A 19,830-nucleotide genomic window follows, 5' to 3' on the forward strand; every position below is an offset into this window, starting at 1 on the left:
AATTCATGTTGGCATGCAGATTTGAAGGTGTGGTCTTAAGTTATGGAGCAGATCTATGGTTGCATCATTTATATTGAATGTGCTATATTGTCTGCCTTCTAAACTTGATTTTGTCCACATTCAAATAGTCTACACACACGGAACAGAGTACATCTGACTCATTACTTTAGATACAGATAGGAAGAGTAGTTTATAAACATTTTAAAACAATGTTGAAATGTAAATATGCCGAGTTTGCTGCATGTATTTTCTGTCTTCATATTTTTACACTGTTATGCCTATTTCATTGTTTATGTAGGTTTCTGATTCCTTTTAGAATGTTACAATTATGGGTTTCCTAGATGACTGAGTGGAAAGAGGGTTAGATTTCCTGCTTTCTCAGTATTTTACTGATAAAAGTTTTAGTGCTGATCTTTGTGGTTTGTGGCAAATTTATTAATGTCAAGTACAAAATGCATAGCACACATGTGCTGAGAATTTTCCACCTGCTCTCATAGGCAGCACTGCACATAGGCAGTACAGTCATCTGTTGGACATAATTGGAAGCCTGTGAATGCCTTTCATACTCTGATTCAGGTTTCTTGCACCATTTGAGGCATTTTTTGTATGTCAGAAGACATTTTCTTAAGTTCATGGAAATCCTCAGTGCATGGGTTATTTTGCTGCAGTGGAACTGTGCTGTGTTTTGTAGGGGCCCCTTAATACTTGTAATTTTATGCTGATTGCTAGTGAGAGCAGAAGATGGAGAGCAGAACAACACATAATGTACTCACCATACCCTCCTTCACTACACAGATTAAAGTCAATATCATCTTTGTACTTTGGTCCCATTCATGGATCACCATATGACAGTTACAGGTCCCATGTTGTTGTGCGTAAAGTTTATGTTGCATAGTGAATATATCATATAGTAATTGAAATATGGTCTATGCTTGCATTTGTTGCATTTCAGCTATTCCTTTATCAGTTTAGAAATGTGTTGTCGAAGGCTTTCATGTCCAGAATAACTGGATTGCTATAAGTTTTTTTGTGCTGTATGGCCATGTTCCAGGAACATTGAGACCTCACAACCCTTGAGGATGCCTGCCATAGATGCAGGCAAAATGTCAGTAGAGAATGCTTCTGGAACATGACCATACAGCCTGACAAACTTGCAGCATCCCAGTTTATAAATGCATTAACACATAGGCAACGAGATGAATATTTTGATAAGCCCTGAAGACTAAATAACTTTCTCTCTACAATGTTAATATTCTGTTTCTTTGCATTTTAATAATATTTTTGGAATTTTATTACTTTAAACCATTTAATAAATACTTTAGAATTTTGCTTATTGAAAGTTGATATAATTTTAAACATATTGAAATCTTATTCACATTCTGGAAAAGAAAGGCAGAGTATAAATACTTTCAATAAATAATAAAAGTGCATATTTTTATTTTGTGATAAACTGCCTTGGGTCCTGTTGAGAGAAAAGTGGAGTATTAAATGCATACATTTGTTATGCAGTCATATCACTTTAGTCAGTGTGATTGGATGATGAGATGGTCTTTGTGAAATCTTGGACAGTAATTACATAAGAGGTTTCATAGCCTTCAAGAGAATTAAATTCTAATATAATTAACACCTTCTATTTGCTATACTTTCAGAGTTGTGTCTGAGACAAAAGCAGTCATATTTACCAGACCTCGGAAATATATCCTTTCCTCGGGTTCTGAGCCCCCTGAGCTTGGGTATGTCGACATCCGAACTTTGGCTGAGAGTGTATGTCGGTATGACCTTAATTACATGGATGTAGCATGGTTGGAACTGGCCAATGAAGAATTCAAAGAAATGGGTAAGTGAAACATTCAAATGCAGTGAGCTTTGGGTGGAGTTTTGAGAGAAGTGTTGGAGAACAGGCCAAATGGTCATAATATTACATCTACCTCTTTGTCTTGTACATGGTTGTACATTCAGGAGAAAAAGAAGTGGCCGGTGTGTGTGTGTGTGTGTGTGTGTAAAGGAGTGCATCCAAACAAGTTGTATATTTTTATGTTTATTGGGAAGGAGTAATAGATGTGATGTGATGATCAGTAGACAGAAAGTGGCAGTGTAACAGCTATCCCCCCTCCCCAAAGATATGATTCCTAGGACTTGATTGAAAAGTAAGAAAAAGGGAAACCTGTCTGAGAAACAAATTCCAGATTATGCTGAAATGAATTAATAGGCTAATTTATTAAATTTATGAAATACCCCCGACACGACAAAAATGATGGCATGCTCAGTGAAGGCTGCTGTTAACAATAGCCAGGGATCTGCCAAATACAGCTTTATCACTTGGTCACTGATAGACAGTTTGGGTTTCCCTGAGTTCAACCTGGTTGTTACTTAGCATAGAGACAAAGGAACAATAATGAAATAATAAAACATTATTATCCGCCTTATCTTTCCATTATTATCCGCCCTGCCTTCATCATAAGGCTGTCAATTCCTCCTCAAGAGCATGTAGAAAGAGCCTAGCTATACCTGCAAGCAAGTCAATAGCTATGGAGATGTAGTTGTGCCTAGCAGCCCAGTGACTGTTGCATGCTGGGATAGAATGGGGGAATGCATGCTGGCTATCTCCTTCCACTAGGTTCAAAAAAGTACCTAAATAGATTTAATATCTAGTTATATCTGTATATGTTACCTAAAAGATGCTGGCCTATATGGGGATTATGTATGTGTGTCAAGATAGTGAAATTCTTGTGGAATGTTCTAAGCACATGTTGATGGTTGGGTGAAATTGGCCTTGATTGTTTCATGTCAGGAATTCCCCTGTCTTTTGAGTGGTCTTCTTTATTTACTGTCCTGATTTTAGAGTTTTTTTTAACTACTTGTAGCCAGATTTTGTTCATTTTCATGGTTTCCTCCTTTTTGTTGAAATTGTCCACATGCTTGTGGTTTTCAATTGCTTCTCTGTGTAGTCTGACATGGTGATTTTTAGAGTGCTCCAGCATTCCAGTAATATGCTGTATCCAGGTTGGTTCATCAAGTGCTCTGCCATGGCAGACTTCTCTGCTTGAATTAGTCGGCAGTGCCTTTCCTGTTCCTTGATTCATGTTGGTATACGATAGAGAAGATATTCCTGGGTACAGCAGCTAAGAATGCATTTATGCCCTGGGCAGTTTAATGTAATTCCAAAATTATGAGGCTGTGCCCACCTGATATTTTGGATTGAGACTCCCGTAATTCCTTGCTAAATCAAATAGGGCATGGCTGATGGAATTTGTAGGCCCAGAACCTCTGGAAAGCCAGAGTTTCTAATCCTGACATAAAATTGGCACAGGAATCTGTAGCCACCATTGCCTTTATGTCGTAATTGGCAGCCGCGTTGTACCCTATAGAAAGAAAATGGCAAGACATAACTTAAATAGATAAATAAATTGGTTTTTTTAAAAAAAGAAATGTTAATTGGATTGATTTCCCAGGGATGCCTGAGCTGGATGAATACACCATGGAGAGAATCATGGAAGAATTTGAACAGCGATGCTATGACAACATGAATCATGCCATTGAGACTGAAGAAGGACTTGGAATCGAGTATGATGAGGATGTGGTTTGCGATGTTTGCCAGTCTCCAGATGGTGAAGATGGCAATGAGATGGTGTTCTGTGACAAATGCAATATTTGTGTTCATCAGGTACAGCAGACAGATTAAACCATAATTAATATTGAGACTACTTTGTCTGGATTTCTCCATCGCAAAGAGTAGACAGTGATGATTTTAAACATTACCAGTATAAGGATCTTAGATGAAATACATTTGTAGAAGTGAAAGAGATTATGTTGGAAGGAGATTTCTTTGGTAATTTGGACAATTTATTGGTGGCTGCCTGTTGGAAGCTTCTCTCTGCTTCTCATGTTTATAAATTGGGGCAAGTGATTTCCAAAAACAGAGGGCCACACCTTTTTGGCACTTGCACATTCCTTTTCTTTGGAAATCCATAAGATTGGGTGCATTTTTTCTTGTAGGCCTTTCCTATAGATCCACTCTTCCTGAGCTGATCTACTCGTACATTTCTTAACAAATGGGCAGCATGTTCCAACATGTTTAACTCCAGGATTAGATCAGTTCTTAGAAAAGCTACTTGTGTGTGGACTACAACCTGCAGAGTCATCCAGGGTCATACAAGATATAACTGGGACGCTATGGGAGTTCTAATCCATAAAGAATTCCCTGTTTCACATTGGACTACATAGACCATCATCACCAACCTTAATGGGCTTTGACCATCCTGGTTAAGGTTGATGGAAAATTATTCTCACACTTCAACAAGTTAAGCATGGCATATCTAAGTGTTTTTTTAATATACGGTATATGAATTGCATCATTGCTGTTCATATTTAAATTAAAATGTTCAAAGAGGCTTCACACTCATAGAAAGATTAATACATCAATACATCTTAAAAGAAATTGGTTCTGTTTATTTATTTAGATTTATTTATTTACTATATTTATATATTGTCTTTCTCACCCTGGGCAGTGGGGGAAGGGGGGGGGGATCCAAGATGGTTTACACAACATAGTCATGGCAAAAATTCAATTCTAACATACATGTAGAGAGAAAAAATCATAATAACTAAACACTAACATATAACTATAAATTAAAATCATTAAAACAATTAAACATAAGACATAAAAACATTTAAACATTAAGACAAAGCATTTTAAAATATTAAAATCACATGATCCAAAACGCGTACGCCATGGCCATTCCGATTGTCTTTGCACATATTTCCTAATTATTCTTTCTCATTTGTTTCTCTTTCTCATTCTTTTTCCCTTTATAAAGATCATCAGTTACTTCTCTTGTCTATATGCATAACAAGCATTTGTTTTATACTTTACTGTAGGCGTCTGAGGTATTACAGCAGAGCCTACAATGATAAGTGCTTTGAGAGCAGAACAAAATGTAGATGACTATTTTTAATACATCAGCATTTTGTGGTTGGCTATTTCCTGTTGAGGGAGTCCAGTGCTTGCTGCTATTTATTCTGCCATTTCTTGGAGCTTGTCTTTTTGCCAGTAATGTCTGATAAGCAATTAAGGGGTACTTTTTAGGTTTTGTATCCAAAGGCATATAAATGTGTCTACAGTAGTGAAAATTACGTTATTTGGTTTATTTTAAAAGGCATCCACTTGATATACTGGCAACTATTCCTATAACATTCATTACACTGAACCATACAAAGTTAAAAACTGTCAAAACAAACTAAAAGTTTCCAGATGGACCCTGTGCCTGCTGAAGGAAGCAATGACAGTGCCACAGATGTGGTCACCCTTTCCTTGGGACAAAAGTTGAGCCAGTGCCCTGAGTAGTATCATTTCTGCTTTTGGAACACCCTCTCTATTTTTTGCTTTCGCCTTCTCATCTTTCAGGTGGACGAAGATATAAATATATCCTGTTCTTATTTCAGTTTCAAAGTTGTGGCTCAAGTCCAGGTGAGATAATGATTAACCCACCAGGATTCCCCTTGCTGACATAGCCGGTTTTAAGATTGTCCCTCTTTGGTTCTTTCCCCTTTTTTCTAAAGTAGGACTTGCTCATGTCTGGAAGAACTGTTCCGGTCTGTTCAAGACATTAGCACAGTCTCTGTTTGCCGAGTAATGCAAAATCAATGTTTGGTAGTCATGCTACAAAGAGGGACAATCCTAACCAACTATGTCAGCAAAGGGAAGATTGGACTGGAATTAGCTTCAGGGTTACTTAAAGGTGGCATTGCTACTAAAAATGTATTCTGCATGACTAGTCATCTGCAGTCTGTGGTGATGGTTGGAGTTGATGTCATACATGGCTTTGCCAGATTACATGATGGCTCATGCATTAGATTAATTTTCTAACTGGGTCCATATGATAGCATAGAGAAGCGGATCCCTGAAATCTCTTAGTCACTTGGAGTCCTGACCACTCAGAAAGCACTTTACCAATGATCATATCATGCTACACTATGCTTGAAAGGTGTCACCGATATCACCTGTAGCAATTCTTGTTGTGGCAATCCTTTAAACAAGTCCTTTCCTCCTTCCCTCCCTATTAGAGAGCAAAGTTAAAGAGACATATGGCTGTGGGATTCTTTTAAGGCATAGTTCCTCCTGCTACACCAAATGAATATTCCTTATTTTTAGTTTTATTCTGTTTTAAATGTCTAAAGGAGCCCCCGGTGGCGCAGAGGGTTAAACTGCTTAGCTGCTGAACTTGCTGACCAAGAGGTTGGTGGTTTGAATCCGGGGAGTGGAGTGAGCTCCCGCTGTTAGCCTCAACTTCTACCAACATAGCAGTTCAAAAAAAAAAACATGCAAATGTGAGTGGATCAATAGGTACTACTCTGACAGAAAGGTAATGGCGCTCCGTGAAGTCATGCTGGCCACATGACCTAGGAGGTGTCTACAGACAACACTGGCCCTTCATCTTAGAAATAGAGATGAGCACCAACCTCAAGAGTCAGACACGACTAGACTTAATGTTGGGGAAAAACTTTACCTTTTTACCTTTAAATACTCTAATTCAGTTCCTTCCTCGATCACCTTTTATTTATTTGTTTATTTGTTTATTTATTTATTCGCTGTATTTATATAACGCTTTTTACACCCCTGGTAGGGGACGGGGGGACGGGACTCAAAGCGGTTTACAACATAATAATTTGGCCAGATTCAATGCCTAACATACATATTAAACTATAAGACAATTAAACATAAGATAAACAATATTTAGACATAGGAAATAGAATTGAAACCACTTCATATAAACATAATCACACGATCCAAGATTGTAGACTAGGGCCATTCCAGTTGTCCATTTCATCTTTTCCCTGAATTGATCTGTTCTAACCATTCTCAGCTCCGGTCCGTGTTTGTAATGTGACCTACATCAAACATTTGTAGATAGAATGGATGAGATGATTGTAATAACTATTCTGTATGCTATTGAAGTATTAACAAAACTGTTGTGCAAATGAAGTGTCTTTTTAATGATAATGTTTTTAACAACCAGCCTTTTTTTCCTTCCCTGATTTTCATTGTATCTTATGAAACAACAGGCTTGCTATGGCATCCTCAAAGTCCCAGAAGGCAGCTGGCTGTGCCGAACCTGCGCTCTTGGTGTTCAGCCAAAATGTTTATTATGTCCCAAGAAAGGTGGAGCCATGAAACCAACCCGTAGCGGGACGAAGTGGGTTCACGTTAGTTGTGCCCTCTGGATTCCAGAGGTGAGTATTCAGGAAATCAGATTTGTCTATCTGTGCTTTGAATGGAGAGTCCTTCCTTATTGAATCATGTTTTATAACAAGAGGTGACATGTGGAAATGCAATAGACAGTAGCAGCAAGGACATCAGGGGAGCTGAACCAGTTGGGAAAAATGTTCCCCTGCCTGTACTGAATGTGAAATAAGAAAACTTCAGGAAAGGAGTAAATTATTTTACCATCATGTGGTTTGGATACATCGTGAGACTTCTAAGTGGTGGAAGGGAGGACTTCAAGAGCTGCACATTCTTAGCAAAGAATATCCACTTCATTTCTTGTCTGGTGTGTTCACAACTAATTGATTGATGACTTTTTTGTGTGAGAGTGAGTAAAGGTACAACACCTTTACATGAGGTAGGTGATTTATGGGTCATTTTGACCCATAGTGGGATTCACTAGAGCATTGAGGGGTATAAAAAACCTGATTGGGAGCCTCAAGTGGCCTGTGGGTCTTAAGTTGCGCACCCCTGTTATAAAGGCAGGAACATGCCCTTGGGGGGTGGGGGGCTCTTCTGATATTCTGACAAAGCAAACAAGCCTGTCCTGGAAAAAGCGCAGAACATTCCTTGGGAAGAAATGAGTTTAATGTTCATATAGCAGTTCACAGAGCTTTTCACCTAAAGCAAAAAGATTTCAGAGAAAGTCAGATTAAGAGAAACTATTGATTCAGTGCATTCTGTAGGGCTCATCCAGACAGTACCTTAATCCCAGAAGATCCTGCAGCAAACAGGAGGGTGGTCAGATGCCAGTCCCTGTAAATGCGGAAGCAATTGCTACAAACAGAATTCAGAATAAAATTAATGTAGTTCGGCAGATGAGAAGACAATTTAGATTAAGACCTGTTCACTAGTGACTCTGACTCAGGGCTGTGGTGGAAAGTTAATATTTCACTGCCTAGCTTACCCCTCTGTGCTCCTTGGGAGGGGTAAAAATAAAACAATGGATTTCTTGTCCTTAAAGTAGCTGTGTTGTTGGATAGATAAAGATGAACTTTTGGAAACACAGTTAAGCATTTTTCTTCATAGTTAACTCAGTATGGTTGTTTCCCCCTTTCTTTGTTCACTGCTTGCTTTATGTTAATGTGTGCTTTGTGTATTTATTCAATGAATTTAGGTGAGCATTGGCAGCCCAGAAAAGATGGAGCCAATCACCAAGGTCTCCCATATACCAAGCAGCAGGTGGGCACTGATATGCAGTCTTTGCAATGAGAAGATCGGAGCATCCATACAGGTATGTTACCTGAGTGTTTACTAAAGATTCCCTCCCCTCCAAATGCTCGTGTAGTGAGGTTCACCTTGGTAAAATTATTTTCATTAACTGTTTTATAGTGTGCTAGCATATATTCCTGGTGTTGTCAGGTTAGGTATTTTGTAATGCTATTAATTAGAAATACTCATTGTTTGCTTTTTGATTTTATGAATTATCCCATTAAAAAATGTATGTCCATATAATGGGACCTTTTCTGAAACTGTAGAGCTGTTGGGCTGCATCTTCCATCTCTCCAAGACCTCTGTCCTACACACTTTCCTTTGTCACCTGCACGAAGAGCATGTACTAGTTGCAACCTTTATGGCCTCATGATGAGAGATCGCTAGTTCTAAACTGGCACGACAAGTGGACATGAGTAGGCAATGTGGAAAACCCTCTTGAATTCTGTGCTCTTTCCCATACATAAACACCCTGTTTATTCAAATTGTATGTAGCGACAACAGATCAATGCCAAAACGTTCTGTAAACTGCAGAACACAAAATGCCTTATATTGTGGGACCACTATCTTGTTCTGTTTATGTGCTGGGAGAGGCATCTAGCAGTAATCATTGGACACTCTGTGTCCCAAGTGGTAACAATCTTTCATGGGTGGTTCATGGTAGTAGAAAGTTTGGGTTAAGGTTGTGCATTTCACTTTTGTACTGTGGCATCTAATCATTGACAAGGTTGTACAATGTTGCTATTCCGCATGGGAACTGCATAGTGTGACATGCCATTTATCTGCATGAGGATATTTATCGTCTACTGAGGGGGGTGTTGGATTGCAGCCACTATGTATGGTGATGTGGTTTCCAGATGTGTTGTTTATATCCTCCTATACCGCAGCCCTTTTCTCTTTTCTGTCTATAATTATTTTATTTGTCGCAGATTAATGTTCCATGCCTTGGTTTCTTTCCGCAAATGGTGTTGCTTTGCTTAAAATAGCTGTCCCCACTCATTTCATTTATTTTTGGTATATCTTCATGTTTGTTACTGTCTTCAATCCCTTCTCTTTTACTGTTCCTTCCCCCCCTTTAAAATTTCTTGCTTATGAACAGGAACAAAAACAAACGTACTCTCTTCAATTACCATGTTTTACAGCACAGTATTGAGATTTTTAAAAATGGTAGCATAAACAGCAATGGCAACATAGATGAGATGAGGTGATACTGGTTTTGAATGTGGTCAGTTACTTGTCTCTGTGCCTTTGAACGATAATATGAAAGTGGATTTTGAGGCTGCTGATGCTGTGGCTGTGTAGCTTGGAAAGAATAAGGAAATCTTGAGTTTCTTCCATTATCTCCTTCAGAGATAGGCTGGGAAAACGACATGTGAATGTGATTGGTCGTTTGGGGGCACAACTATCTTGTTTGCAGCTTCTACCTAGAACTGACTTTTTTCTCTTTGGGTTATTGTGAGTTTTCTGGGCTGTATGGCCATGTTCCAGAAGCATTATCTCCTGATGTTTTGCCAAAATCTATGGCAGGCATCCTCAGAGATTGAGCAGTCTGTTGGAAACTAGGCAGGTAAGGTTTATATACCTGTGGAATGTCTAGGGTGGGAAAAAGAACTCTTGTTTGCATGAGGCAACTGTGAATGTTTCAATTGGCTACCTTGATTAGCATTTAATGGCCTTGCAGCTTCAAAGCCTGGCTGATTGCTGCCGTGGGGAATCCTTTGTTAAGAGGTGTTACCTGGCCCTGATCGGTTATTGTCTGGAAATCCCCTGCTTTTTAAGTGTTGCTGTTTATTTTCTGTCCTGGTTTTCGAGTTTTTTAAAAAATACTGGTAGCCAGATTTTGTTCATTTTCATGGTTTCCTCCTTTCTGTTGAAATTGTCCACATGCTTGTGGATTTCAATGGCTTCTCTGTGTAGTTTGACATGGTCGTTGTTTTTTCTCTTTGCTCCTTATTTCTCTCTGCATGTTCTTCTTCTATCTATAGTTTTTTGTAGATTTTATTGTTTCTTCTAGATACTTGAGCCTGAACCTTTCTAATTTAAGACCGGTAATGTTGTAGTTCTGTCAGGGCTTGGTGTATATTGCTATGATAATAGTGCTTTATGACAATGTAAGAACTTCTCTTCATCTTCTAATGAGCTCTTCCAGTTTCTAGGTGAAGGGTGTTTTTTCCCCTCATTGTGATGCTCCATTATACTTTATTCCACTGAACTTTATATTCGAATAAAACTCCTTTAGTATATATGTGATATATTAGAAGTCAATCCATGTTAGCTTCCTGTTCAGCTATCTGTTCTTTCATGTTTATTCTTTCATGTTTATGCATAAAATATTTATTAATATAGAGGAATCATTTTGTGTTGCTTGGATTTTAGAACACTAATAAATGTTTTATGCATAAAACTGAAAGAAAGAATTGCTATCTAAATTGTGAGCTAGCATGACAATGTCCTAGTCTATTCTGTTGTATTTATTTTCTTAAAATTAGACATTGCTCTTATGGAGAAAAGGAGCTTCCGGTGGCGCAATGAGTTCAACCCTTGTGCCGGCAGGACTGCTGACCAAAAAGTCTGTGGTTCAAATCTGGGGAGCGGGGTGAGCTCCTGTCTGCCAGCTCCAGCTTCTTATGTGAGGACATGGGAGAAGCCTCCCACAGGATGGTAAAACATCTGGGAGTCCCCTGAGCAATGTCCTTGCAGACAGCCAATTCACTCACACCAGAAGCGACCTACGGTTTCTCAAGTCGCTCCTGACATGAAAAAAAATGGAGAAAAACATAGATCTATAATGGAGAAAAACATAGGTACATAGGAGAGTAGCATGAATTATTTTCACAGATTTACAAATAGCTACACTAGAGACCTGAACATGTGTAAGAGTTTTGGTGTTTTCAAATTATGCTTTAACCTCACTTACATTTCTTTCTTCCAAATCAGCGAGATGACAGAACTTCAAGAGTGAATCTGACCAGTTTTTCAAGTGTTATGTTAGCCTTCATTTATCATTCCTCTTCCAGGGGAATCATAAAACAAATGCTAAGAAAGTGAATTCTGTATGCATAAGTGGAGCGCAGTGGATTAAAAAATAAGTACTGATTGTCCCTACAGACCAGTGGTTCTCAGCCTGTGGGTCCCCAGGTATTTTGGCCTTCAACTCCCACAAATTCTAACTGGCTGAGATTTCTGGGAGTTGTAGACCAAAACACCCAGGGATTCACATGTTGAGAGCCACTACTATAGACTGTTTTTGTTCATTTGAGTTTTGGAGCAGAGAGTGAGCTTTGCCCATATTAAGAGGAGGCATAATAGTCATGTGTTACAAATTTGAATTGATGTCATATTGAAGATAAAGGGTTCAAACTACTGAAAAAGAGATTCCACTTAAAGATTGTTTTAGAGAGGGGTTGGAAAGATAAAACAAAGTGGACTCTGACAAATTGGTACAATTATAAAGTAAATATTTAAATGTGGAAATAACAAATTGCAAATTGAACAATATAGACAAAATATAAAATGTTATGATAATTAAAGAGTATGTGGGATCCAGTTAGGATTTATTTAGATAATGTATTAAGATGTGGAGTTGAAAAATTGAGATTGAGACTGATATTTCAAATGTAATTTCTTTAGTTTATTATATGTTTATTGCATGTAAATTGTATGTCCAGGGGGAGGGGTGGAGGGTGGGAGTGGGATAAAACATCTTTAAAATATTTTTTTAAAGAAAGACAATGCAATGGTATCATGGAATAAGCAAGTGGGTTTAATCTGTGCAAACTGTGTCTGTTACTACTTTTGAATATTCGGCTAACTAGTCATTTTCACCTCTTGCAGTTATTTATTGAGCTGTGTCTGTATTGGGACACTAGTGCAGAAAGAAAGTACTTCTGCTCATATAATAGGTTGTGTGGATACTGTGCATATAATGAATCAACTGGTTTTCTATTTTCTGTTGATGGCTTTTTGATGCTTCCTCCCCCAAGCCCTTGTTGTGTACTATATTGGAAAGTACCTCAACAAATAGGAGTGAATTTTGGAAATATGCAGCTGCAATGAGAAATTTGTTACATCTACAAATTTTCATTCAGATGTCTTAAGATACTATTTGTCAATTTTTCTCACCTCATTTTGTACTTGAAGAAGCTCAGGATTAGTAATTGTCTTTTTTTTAAATGAAGTCATAGAAATAATTGTTGTGATAATGATTTTACTTTAAACAGATGCCATTTCAGTGCTTCAGATTTGTCACTCTTTTTTCTGCTTCTAGTGCTCAGTGAAAAATTGTCGGACTGCCTTCCATGTCACTTGTGCATTTGATCGTGGTTTGGAGATGAAAACTATTCTGGCTGACAATGATGAAGTCAAGTTTAAGTCATACTGCCCAAAGCACAGTTCCACCAAGAAGCCAGATGAAGAAAACCTAAGTGAATGCACCAGCCAGGAAAATGAGAATGGGGCACAGGACAGTTCTCCTGATGCTCACATAGAGCCCTTTGACAGTATGGATCAAAACCAGGAGGAGGCCCACAGAGTCAGTGTTCGAAAGCAGAAGCTTCAGCAACTGGAGGACGAGTTCTATGCCTTTGTTAATGCTTCAGAGGTAGCTAAAGCCTTGCAGCTTCCAGAAGATTCTGTAGAATTCCTTTACCAGTATTGGAAGTTGAAGAGGAAATCAAATTTCAACAAACCTTTGATCACTCCAAAGAAAGATGAAGAGGACAATCTAGCCAAACGGGAACAGGATGTTCTGTTCAGGCGACTACAGCTTTTCACCCACCTCCGGCAGGATTTGGAGAGGGTAAGTTGCTATATTGTTTGGTATATATGGAAAACAGATTTTGCTTTGTCCTATAACAAATGGTTGATGCCAGGAATGAGAACCGGGCAGCCCACAGGCTGCATATGGCCTGGAGAGAGGTTTCTGTGTAACCTTGAAGCCCTCCCTCGACTTTTTTGTCAGTACCAAAGAAATTAGAGAATTGTGCTTCAGTGGATCTTCAGAAGTCTTGATTCTTCATTATAGCACTCTTGCCACCCCCTCCCTGGTAAAGGTCTGAAACAGCCCAAAGGTGCAACTGTAAGTGGCTGGAGAGGTACATTTTAGTTTTGAATTCCAGGACTAATGAAATGTGTATTATTATAAAGGTTTTCACAATAAAATGATTTATATATATTAAAAAGGGACTAATAAAATGTGTGCCTATAGTGATGGAAGAAAAGATACTCTTTGCACTTGCATAATGCAACTTACCTTCCCTGTTGAGGAACCATAGCCAGCCAAACATTTACGAAGAGGAGGTACATTTTCTTGCATAGAAAGACTGAATCACCATCTCTTTCCCTCCATTTTTTAAAATAGCTGCTTTGTCTCTTTAAATCCTTATAGTTGAGATTTTATGTCACTTGCTTGTTCAAGAATTCAACTGCTTTTTTGAATTCTTTTAATTTCTGAAGATTTGTTTTGGTAATGTTTGGAAACAAATTTTTCTTTTTCCAAAGCAACTTCAAAATAATGTGATTTTCCTTTATGTGAACCTCAGGTGTAGTGTGTGTGTTGTACTTTTTAGGTGCGAAACCTGACTTACATGGTGACCAGACGGGAAAAAATTAAAAGATCTGTATGCAAAGTCCAGGAACAAATATTCAATCACTACACAAATCTTGTGGAGCATGAAAGAGTCTCAGGTGAGTTGCCTTTATTTCAGAGCATAGTGTGGCAAAAGTGCTGATATAGTAGTGGTCTGGAATTTAAAATCTGTAATGTTTTTATACTAAGAGCCAAAATGGTGTGGTGGTTTGAGTGTTGGACTAGGACACTGGGAAACCAGGAAGTGCAAATCCCCATTCATTGATGAAAACCAGTTGGGTGGCTGTGGGGAATTCCTAACTTTCTTACCCTTGAGGAAGACAACGAAAAACTTCCTCTGATTATATCTTGCCAAGACTTGGATAGGGTTGCCACAAGCAGGTCTGTTTGAAGGCACATAACAACAGCAAATGTTATACTGCACTATAGTAAATGCCATTTCTTCTTACATTTTCCCATAGCCCTCTTTCTATAGGTGGCATTGTGTAGATCAGGATCCAATATCTAAATGCTGAATCTGTGAAGGAGTTACTCTGAGTTATTGAGGGTCTTGGGGAACATAATAAATATAGTAGATCAAGTTTTCTAAATATTGTATATGTAGGTCTATGACTGTTGCTAACTGTCTCCGTAAGTTTGGATTGTGGTTATCTTTCCCCCCTCTCTAAACCATAACATATCTGCAGCTCAGGTGGATTAATTGGTGTAGACCTGCTGTTAGCACAATCTTATTTATGACTCTTTATATATTATGTGGTGATTTCCATTGTGGGGCACATTCCATAGTATAGTGTTATCGAGTTTGATGGTCCCTGGAACATTTCCAGGAAAAGATGGAACAACTGGCACCCAGTGACACAGATTTTGTCCCTGGCATGTTATGTGCCTTCAAGTTAGTTGATTATGGTGATCTGAAGAGCCAGCATGGTATAGTGATTTAAACATTGGATGATGACTCTGGAGACCAGGGTTTGATTCCCTGCTTGGCCATAGAAACATTTTGGATGATCTCAGGTAAATCACTTACTCTCAACCCCAGTCTGCATGCCATTGGTGGGTAACGCCAAAGCCAAGAATAGATGGAATGACAGGTTTTACACCCTCTTTCGTTTTCACCCTTTCTCTGTCCATTCTACAGTTTGCTGAGTTAAAAAATAGATGGTTGTGGCCAGAGGACTGAACCACCTGTTTGTAGAGGCTTTTGAAATTAACTTGAGGGCTGGAGGTTACACACGCTTGATGTCAAGCATATCATGAATCACTTAATCTCTTCTAATCTTTTTTAAAAATCTAAATATAAATCTTTCTATTTTTAGATTTTGTGCAGGGCTAAATATTACATGGTAGTTATTTTTCTCATACAATATTTAATTTCCATTATCTAGGTTTTTAAAAACACATGCCCTGCTTCAATTCTTTATTAGATTTGTGCTTTTGATTCACATCTTTTGTTTATTAACTTAAGACTCTAGAAGTGTTTTCAGTGTGTTGTTTGTAGATTGTTGATAATATAAACAATGGCTGCTTAAATGAAATCATCTGTCTAATGTAGCCCGCTCTTTCTTAATTAATTGTGTAGTAATAGCTTTTGAAATCAAGCATTTTACTGTCGTACTTGTTGAACTGACCTTCTAACTATGAAATCAAAATAATTAATGTTCCCTTTACATTGGGTTTATATGAACAGTACGGATTTTGTTCATACCTGCATAATTTGTTTTTTAGAAATAAATCCAATAAAGATTTCCCTATAGGTTGAATAGCAACTTAGTTAATTAGTTGAAAAGAGATTTCTATCCCATAGTTATTTTTTAAAAATGGCTTTCTTTAAGAACTGGCATTATTTTTGTGCAGCTAGAGCATCTTTTATCAGTTTTTTTATATTGAAAGGACACCCTGAACTAATTTTTGAACCCTTGAATAAAAAATATTATGTTTACAGCTGAAACAAACTTTATTTTTCCAATCGTGATCTCTCATGGCATCCCAGGTGACCTCTAGTAGAATCCTAGTTCCAGGGAACCCTGATTGAGAAATCTTGAGGTTTTTGTATCACTTTAGTCTATAAATACATTTTATTTTGTTTGTGTTAGTGTTTAGCTACTCCTACTACTAGTAATAATAATAATTTTATTTTTGTACCCCACCTCCATCTTACATATGGCACAGTATCTAAAACAACACATAAAATCAACATATAATACAATATACAAATAAAGCCAATAGAATATAAAACAATAATTTAAACTCAGAACAAGGACTAGTAGAACAAAGAGAAATGGGAAAAGATTTCAAAATCCACCCTGCATTTCTTTGATCCAAATCCATAACTCTCTTGTAGAGAGCACACTGTCTCAAAAGCTAAATAATCTCAGTTGTCACAACTGAATTATTCTGTATGAAAATCAATACTTTGGGACAATGTATATATATTCTACAATTTATTTAATCTTTGCTATTTCTATATGATGAAGCATTGATTTTTTATGCTCTTGCCCTCTCCAGTTTGCAATCATCTGGAAGATTTTTTTTTTATTCATAAGCAGGGTCATACATGTTATAAAATAATACTTGTTCGCTATACTTCTCTTATAAATAGTTGGCAACTTAACTCTCCTAACCATAGCCAGAATTCATCAAACACCGTTGCGGGAAAATCTGAGCAGGAGTTGTTAAAAATGAATTAAAATTGCTTTGAAGATATTAAAAAATGAAATTGAACATTAAAAAAATTGACTTGCCAGTCTGAATGTGCTTGGAAAGACAAAGAAATAGCTGATTTGTAAATGTGTATTCTTCAAAGGCAGGCAAACACCCATCAATCAGGAAACTGCAACAGCTGGATGACCTTCTCGTTCCAATCATTAATCAGTTACCTCAATGTAGTAGTCTCAAAGCCCTATTTCATAATATTGGCTCCATACTTAATCTGTGGTATGGTTGCAACAACCATGCAGTGAGACTTAATTCCATTTTGAGACTAGATACAGGTTCCTCTGCTCTGCGAGATGTTGTGTGTGTACTATGATTTAGCTCTAGTTGTAGCATGAAACCTGACCACCTGTTAACCTTGGAACTACTCTTTTGTACAGCTAGGCATAGGGCATGAGAACTAGACCATAGTTTCATACCAGGTTCTCACTAGTGAAGCAAATCCCACCATGTATCAAGTCTTGCCAAGTCCTTGATCCTCTTTCCAGGTTTTTGCAGTTTTAAGTCAGGGCACAAAACCAGGTCAGCAGAGCTCCTGTATATACATTTGATGGGTTTGATAACATAGTTTCAGTATTGGTGAAAATCAAAGAATTACTCAATAAGCAAACTTACGTATGTAGGGTTTTCACATCCTAATTGATTTTCTCTGTATGAGTGTTAATTATAATCTTGTCTATACTGTAAACTTAATCTACTTTTAGAACACAAGTGTGACCGAAATGTTGATCTGTCTTCAAGCTATTTATGATTTATGGTGATTCAGAGGGAAACACATCACAGGGTTTTCTTGTCTGGATTTATTTAGTTTACCTTTGTCTTCATTTGAGGTAGAGTGTGTAGTTTGCCCAAGGTCACCCAGTGGGTTTCTATATCTGACTGACAATATTTATTTATCATGTTAGAAGCAAATTGAGGGTACAGTTTTAATGTATAGAAAAAACTTGGCATTACACTAAATGACCTTTGACCAGAAGCTGGCCACTTGAGAGTGCCTCTGGCGTCGCTGTGAAAAGGTCCTCAATTGTGCATGTGGCAGGGCTCAGGTTGCATTATAATAGGTTGTCTGTGGTTTGCTCTTCTTACACTTGCATGTCGTGGACTCCACTTTGAAGTCCCATTTCTTAAGGTTAGCTCTGCATCTCGTGGTGGCAGAGCACAGTCTGTTCAGTGCCTTCCAAGTCGCCCAGCCTTCTGTGTGCCCAGGGGGGAGTTTCTCATCCGATATCAACCGCTGGTTGAGCTTTTGAATTTTAGCCTGCCACTTTTGGACTCTCACTTGCTGGATGGCCCATGAGGTCTCTTCCAACTCTTTGATTCTATGATTCTATGATTCTAGGTGTTCCTGCGAGTAGAGTACCTCTGTGGATCTTAAGAAGCCATTTCTTGATTTAAGGCATTGGCACACTGGCTGATATCTGAACAGAGGATAGGCCAGAGATGTCCATGCCTTGGTCCTTTCATTGCTGGCTGCTACTTCCTGGCGGCTATCAGGTGTTGCAATACCGGCTAAGCACTAGAACTTCTCCAGTAGTGTAGGGTGCATTGTAGGTCTCTTAATGAGTCTGACAATATGAACCCTGGTTTTGAGTCATAGTCTGACACTGAAACCACTATATCACACTGGCTCTTGGTTGAAAAGCAGAACAAGGTAAAAAAGAAGATCTGCAGTTTACAGCTGCATATGGTTAATATTATCTGAACAGAGTGAAAATATTAACTTGATGTTTTAGCTCTAAAAAAATATCTTTAAAGGTTCAGATTTTTTTTTTTTTGGCCAAATCCCATTAATTTTACTGGAACTTCATTTTGACAAAACAAAGATAATTCAGTTGCACTTCAGTACTGGAAATTCCCATATGTTTCTGTGTAAAAATCAAATATGCGGTTAATCTTATGCAACTGAAATAAACAAGGCTCCTGCTGCACATTTAAAAAGTGCAGCCAGAAGCGTGTTTATGTTAAATTAATGGACTTAAGTTCAAGTGGCAGCATGAGATCCCATACATTTTCTGTTTAAATGGGTTTAATCATAAGTATTTGAGCATCACAGATTGCTTACCTTTGACTGATGGTTTAAGTAGGATATTAATGTCTACACCAATGTTTCTGGTGTTGCAGTTGGATTTTTTTTTATAAATTCAATAATACTATTAAATGAAAGAATTCCCAGGCATAATATATATACACACAGGCTGAATACTCTAACCTTCATGTTTGATTTTTAAGATTTATTTATTTATTTATTTATCGTGTCATCAGCAACCAGACATTTGTATTACATTTTTAACAAAAAACAAAACAAAACAAAAAAAGCCTAACAGACAAAACACAGAATTTGCAAGTTTAGTAGTTGATTAAATGTCCTTTGACCAGTAGCTGGCCACTTGGAGTGCCTCTGGTGTTGCCGCAAGGAGGTCCTCCATTGTGCATGTAGCAGGGCTCAGGTTGCATTGCGGCAGGTGGTCTGTGGTTTGCTCTTCTCCACACTCGCATGTTGTGGATTCCACTTTGTAGCCCCATTTCTTAAGGTTGGCTCTGCATCTCGTGGTGCCAGAGCACAGTCTGTTCAGCACCTTTATTAAGAGCCACATCCACTGTTTTAGCGGGCATGCGTACTCAGCAGCAGAGTAGCATAGCTCAAGGGCAGATGTCTTCACTGTGTCTGGTTGTGATCCGCAGGTTGTGCCAGTCAGCTTTTGTATGGTATTGTTTCTAGCACCCACTTTTTATTTGATGTTCAGGCAGTGCTTCTTGTAGGTCAGAGCACGGTCCAGTGTAACTCCCAGGTATTTGGGTGTGCTGCAATGCTCCAGTGGGATTCCTTCCCAGGTGATCCTCAGATGATATTTGTGAATATTCCCAGTTATTCTCTATGTAGCTAAATAGAAAGACATCAATCAATTCCTGATATAAAAGACCATGTATTTAACAGGAAAACATTGTTTTCTTTTCAAAAGACCAGAAAAACTTTAGTAAAAAATCTGCCAGCTTTTGAAAACATTGGAGCAAGCATCTTATTGCCACTTGTTCTCTGGGTTATGAAACTGGTGGCCTT

General features: G+C 38.0%; 1 protein-coding gene across 3 annotated transcripts in view; it reads left to right on the forward strand.

Moving 5' to 3' along the window:
* JADE1 (jade family PHD finger 1) overlaps positions 1–19,830 on the forward strand; it is an 84,172-nt gene that overhangs the window by 59,402 nt on the left and 4,940 nt on the right. For all 3 annotated transcript variants that reach the window (XM_060778941.2, XM_067468677.1, XM_060778942.2), the window contains 6 exons: positions 1,650–1,837; positions 3,453–3,664; positions 7,063–7,230; positions 8,379–8,495; positions 12,741–13,271; positions 14,041–14,158. In XM_060778941.2, the coding sequence (XP_060634924.2) occupies positions 1,650–1,837; positions 3,453–3,664; positions 7,063–7,230; positions 8,379–8,495; positions 12,741–13,271; positions 14,041–14,158 (1,334 nt within the window). The remainder of the gene's footprint in view (positions 1–1,649; positions 1,838–3,452; positions 3,665–7,062; positions 7,231–8,378; positions 8,496–12,740; positions 13,272–14,040; positions 14,159–19,830) is intronic.

Source organism: Anolis sagrei, chromosome 5, assembly GCF_037176765.1.
Source record: "Anolis sagrei isolate rAnoSag1 chromosome 5, rAnoSag1.mat, whole genome shotgun sequence".
Taxonomy (NCBI): Eukaryota; Metazoa; Chordata; class Lepidosauria; order Squamata; family Dactyloidae; genus Anolis; species Anolis sagrei.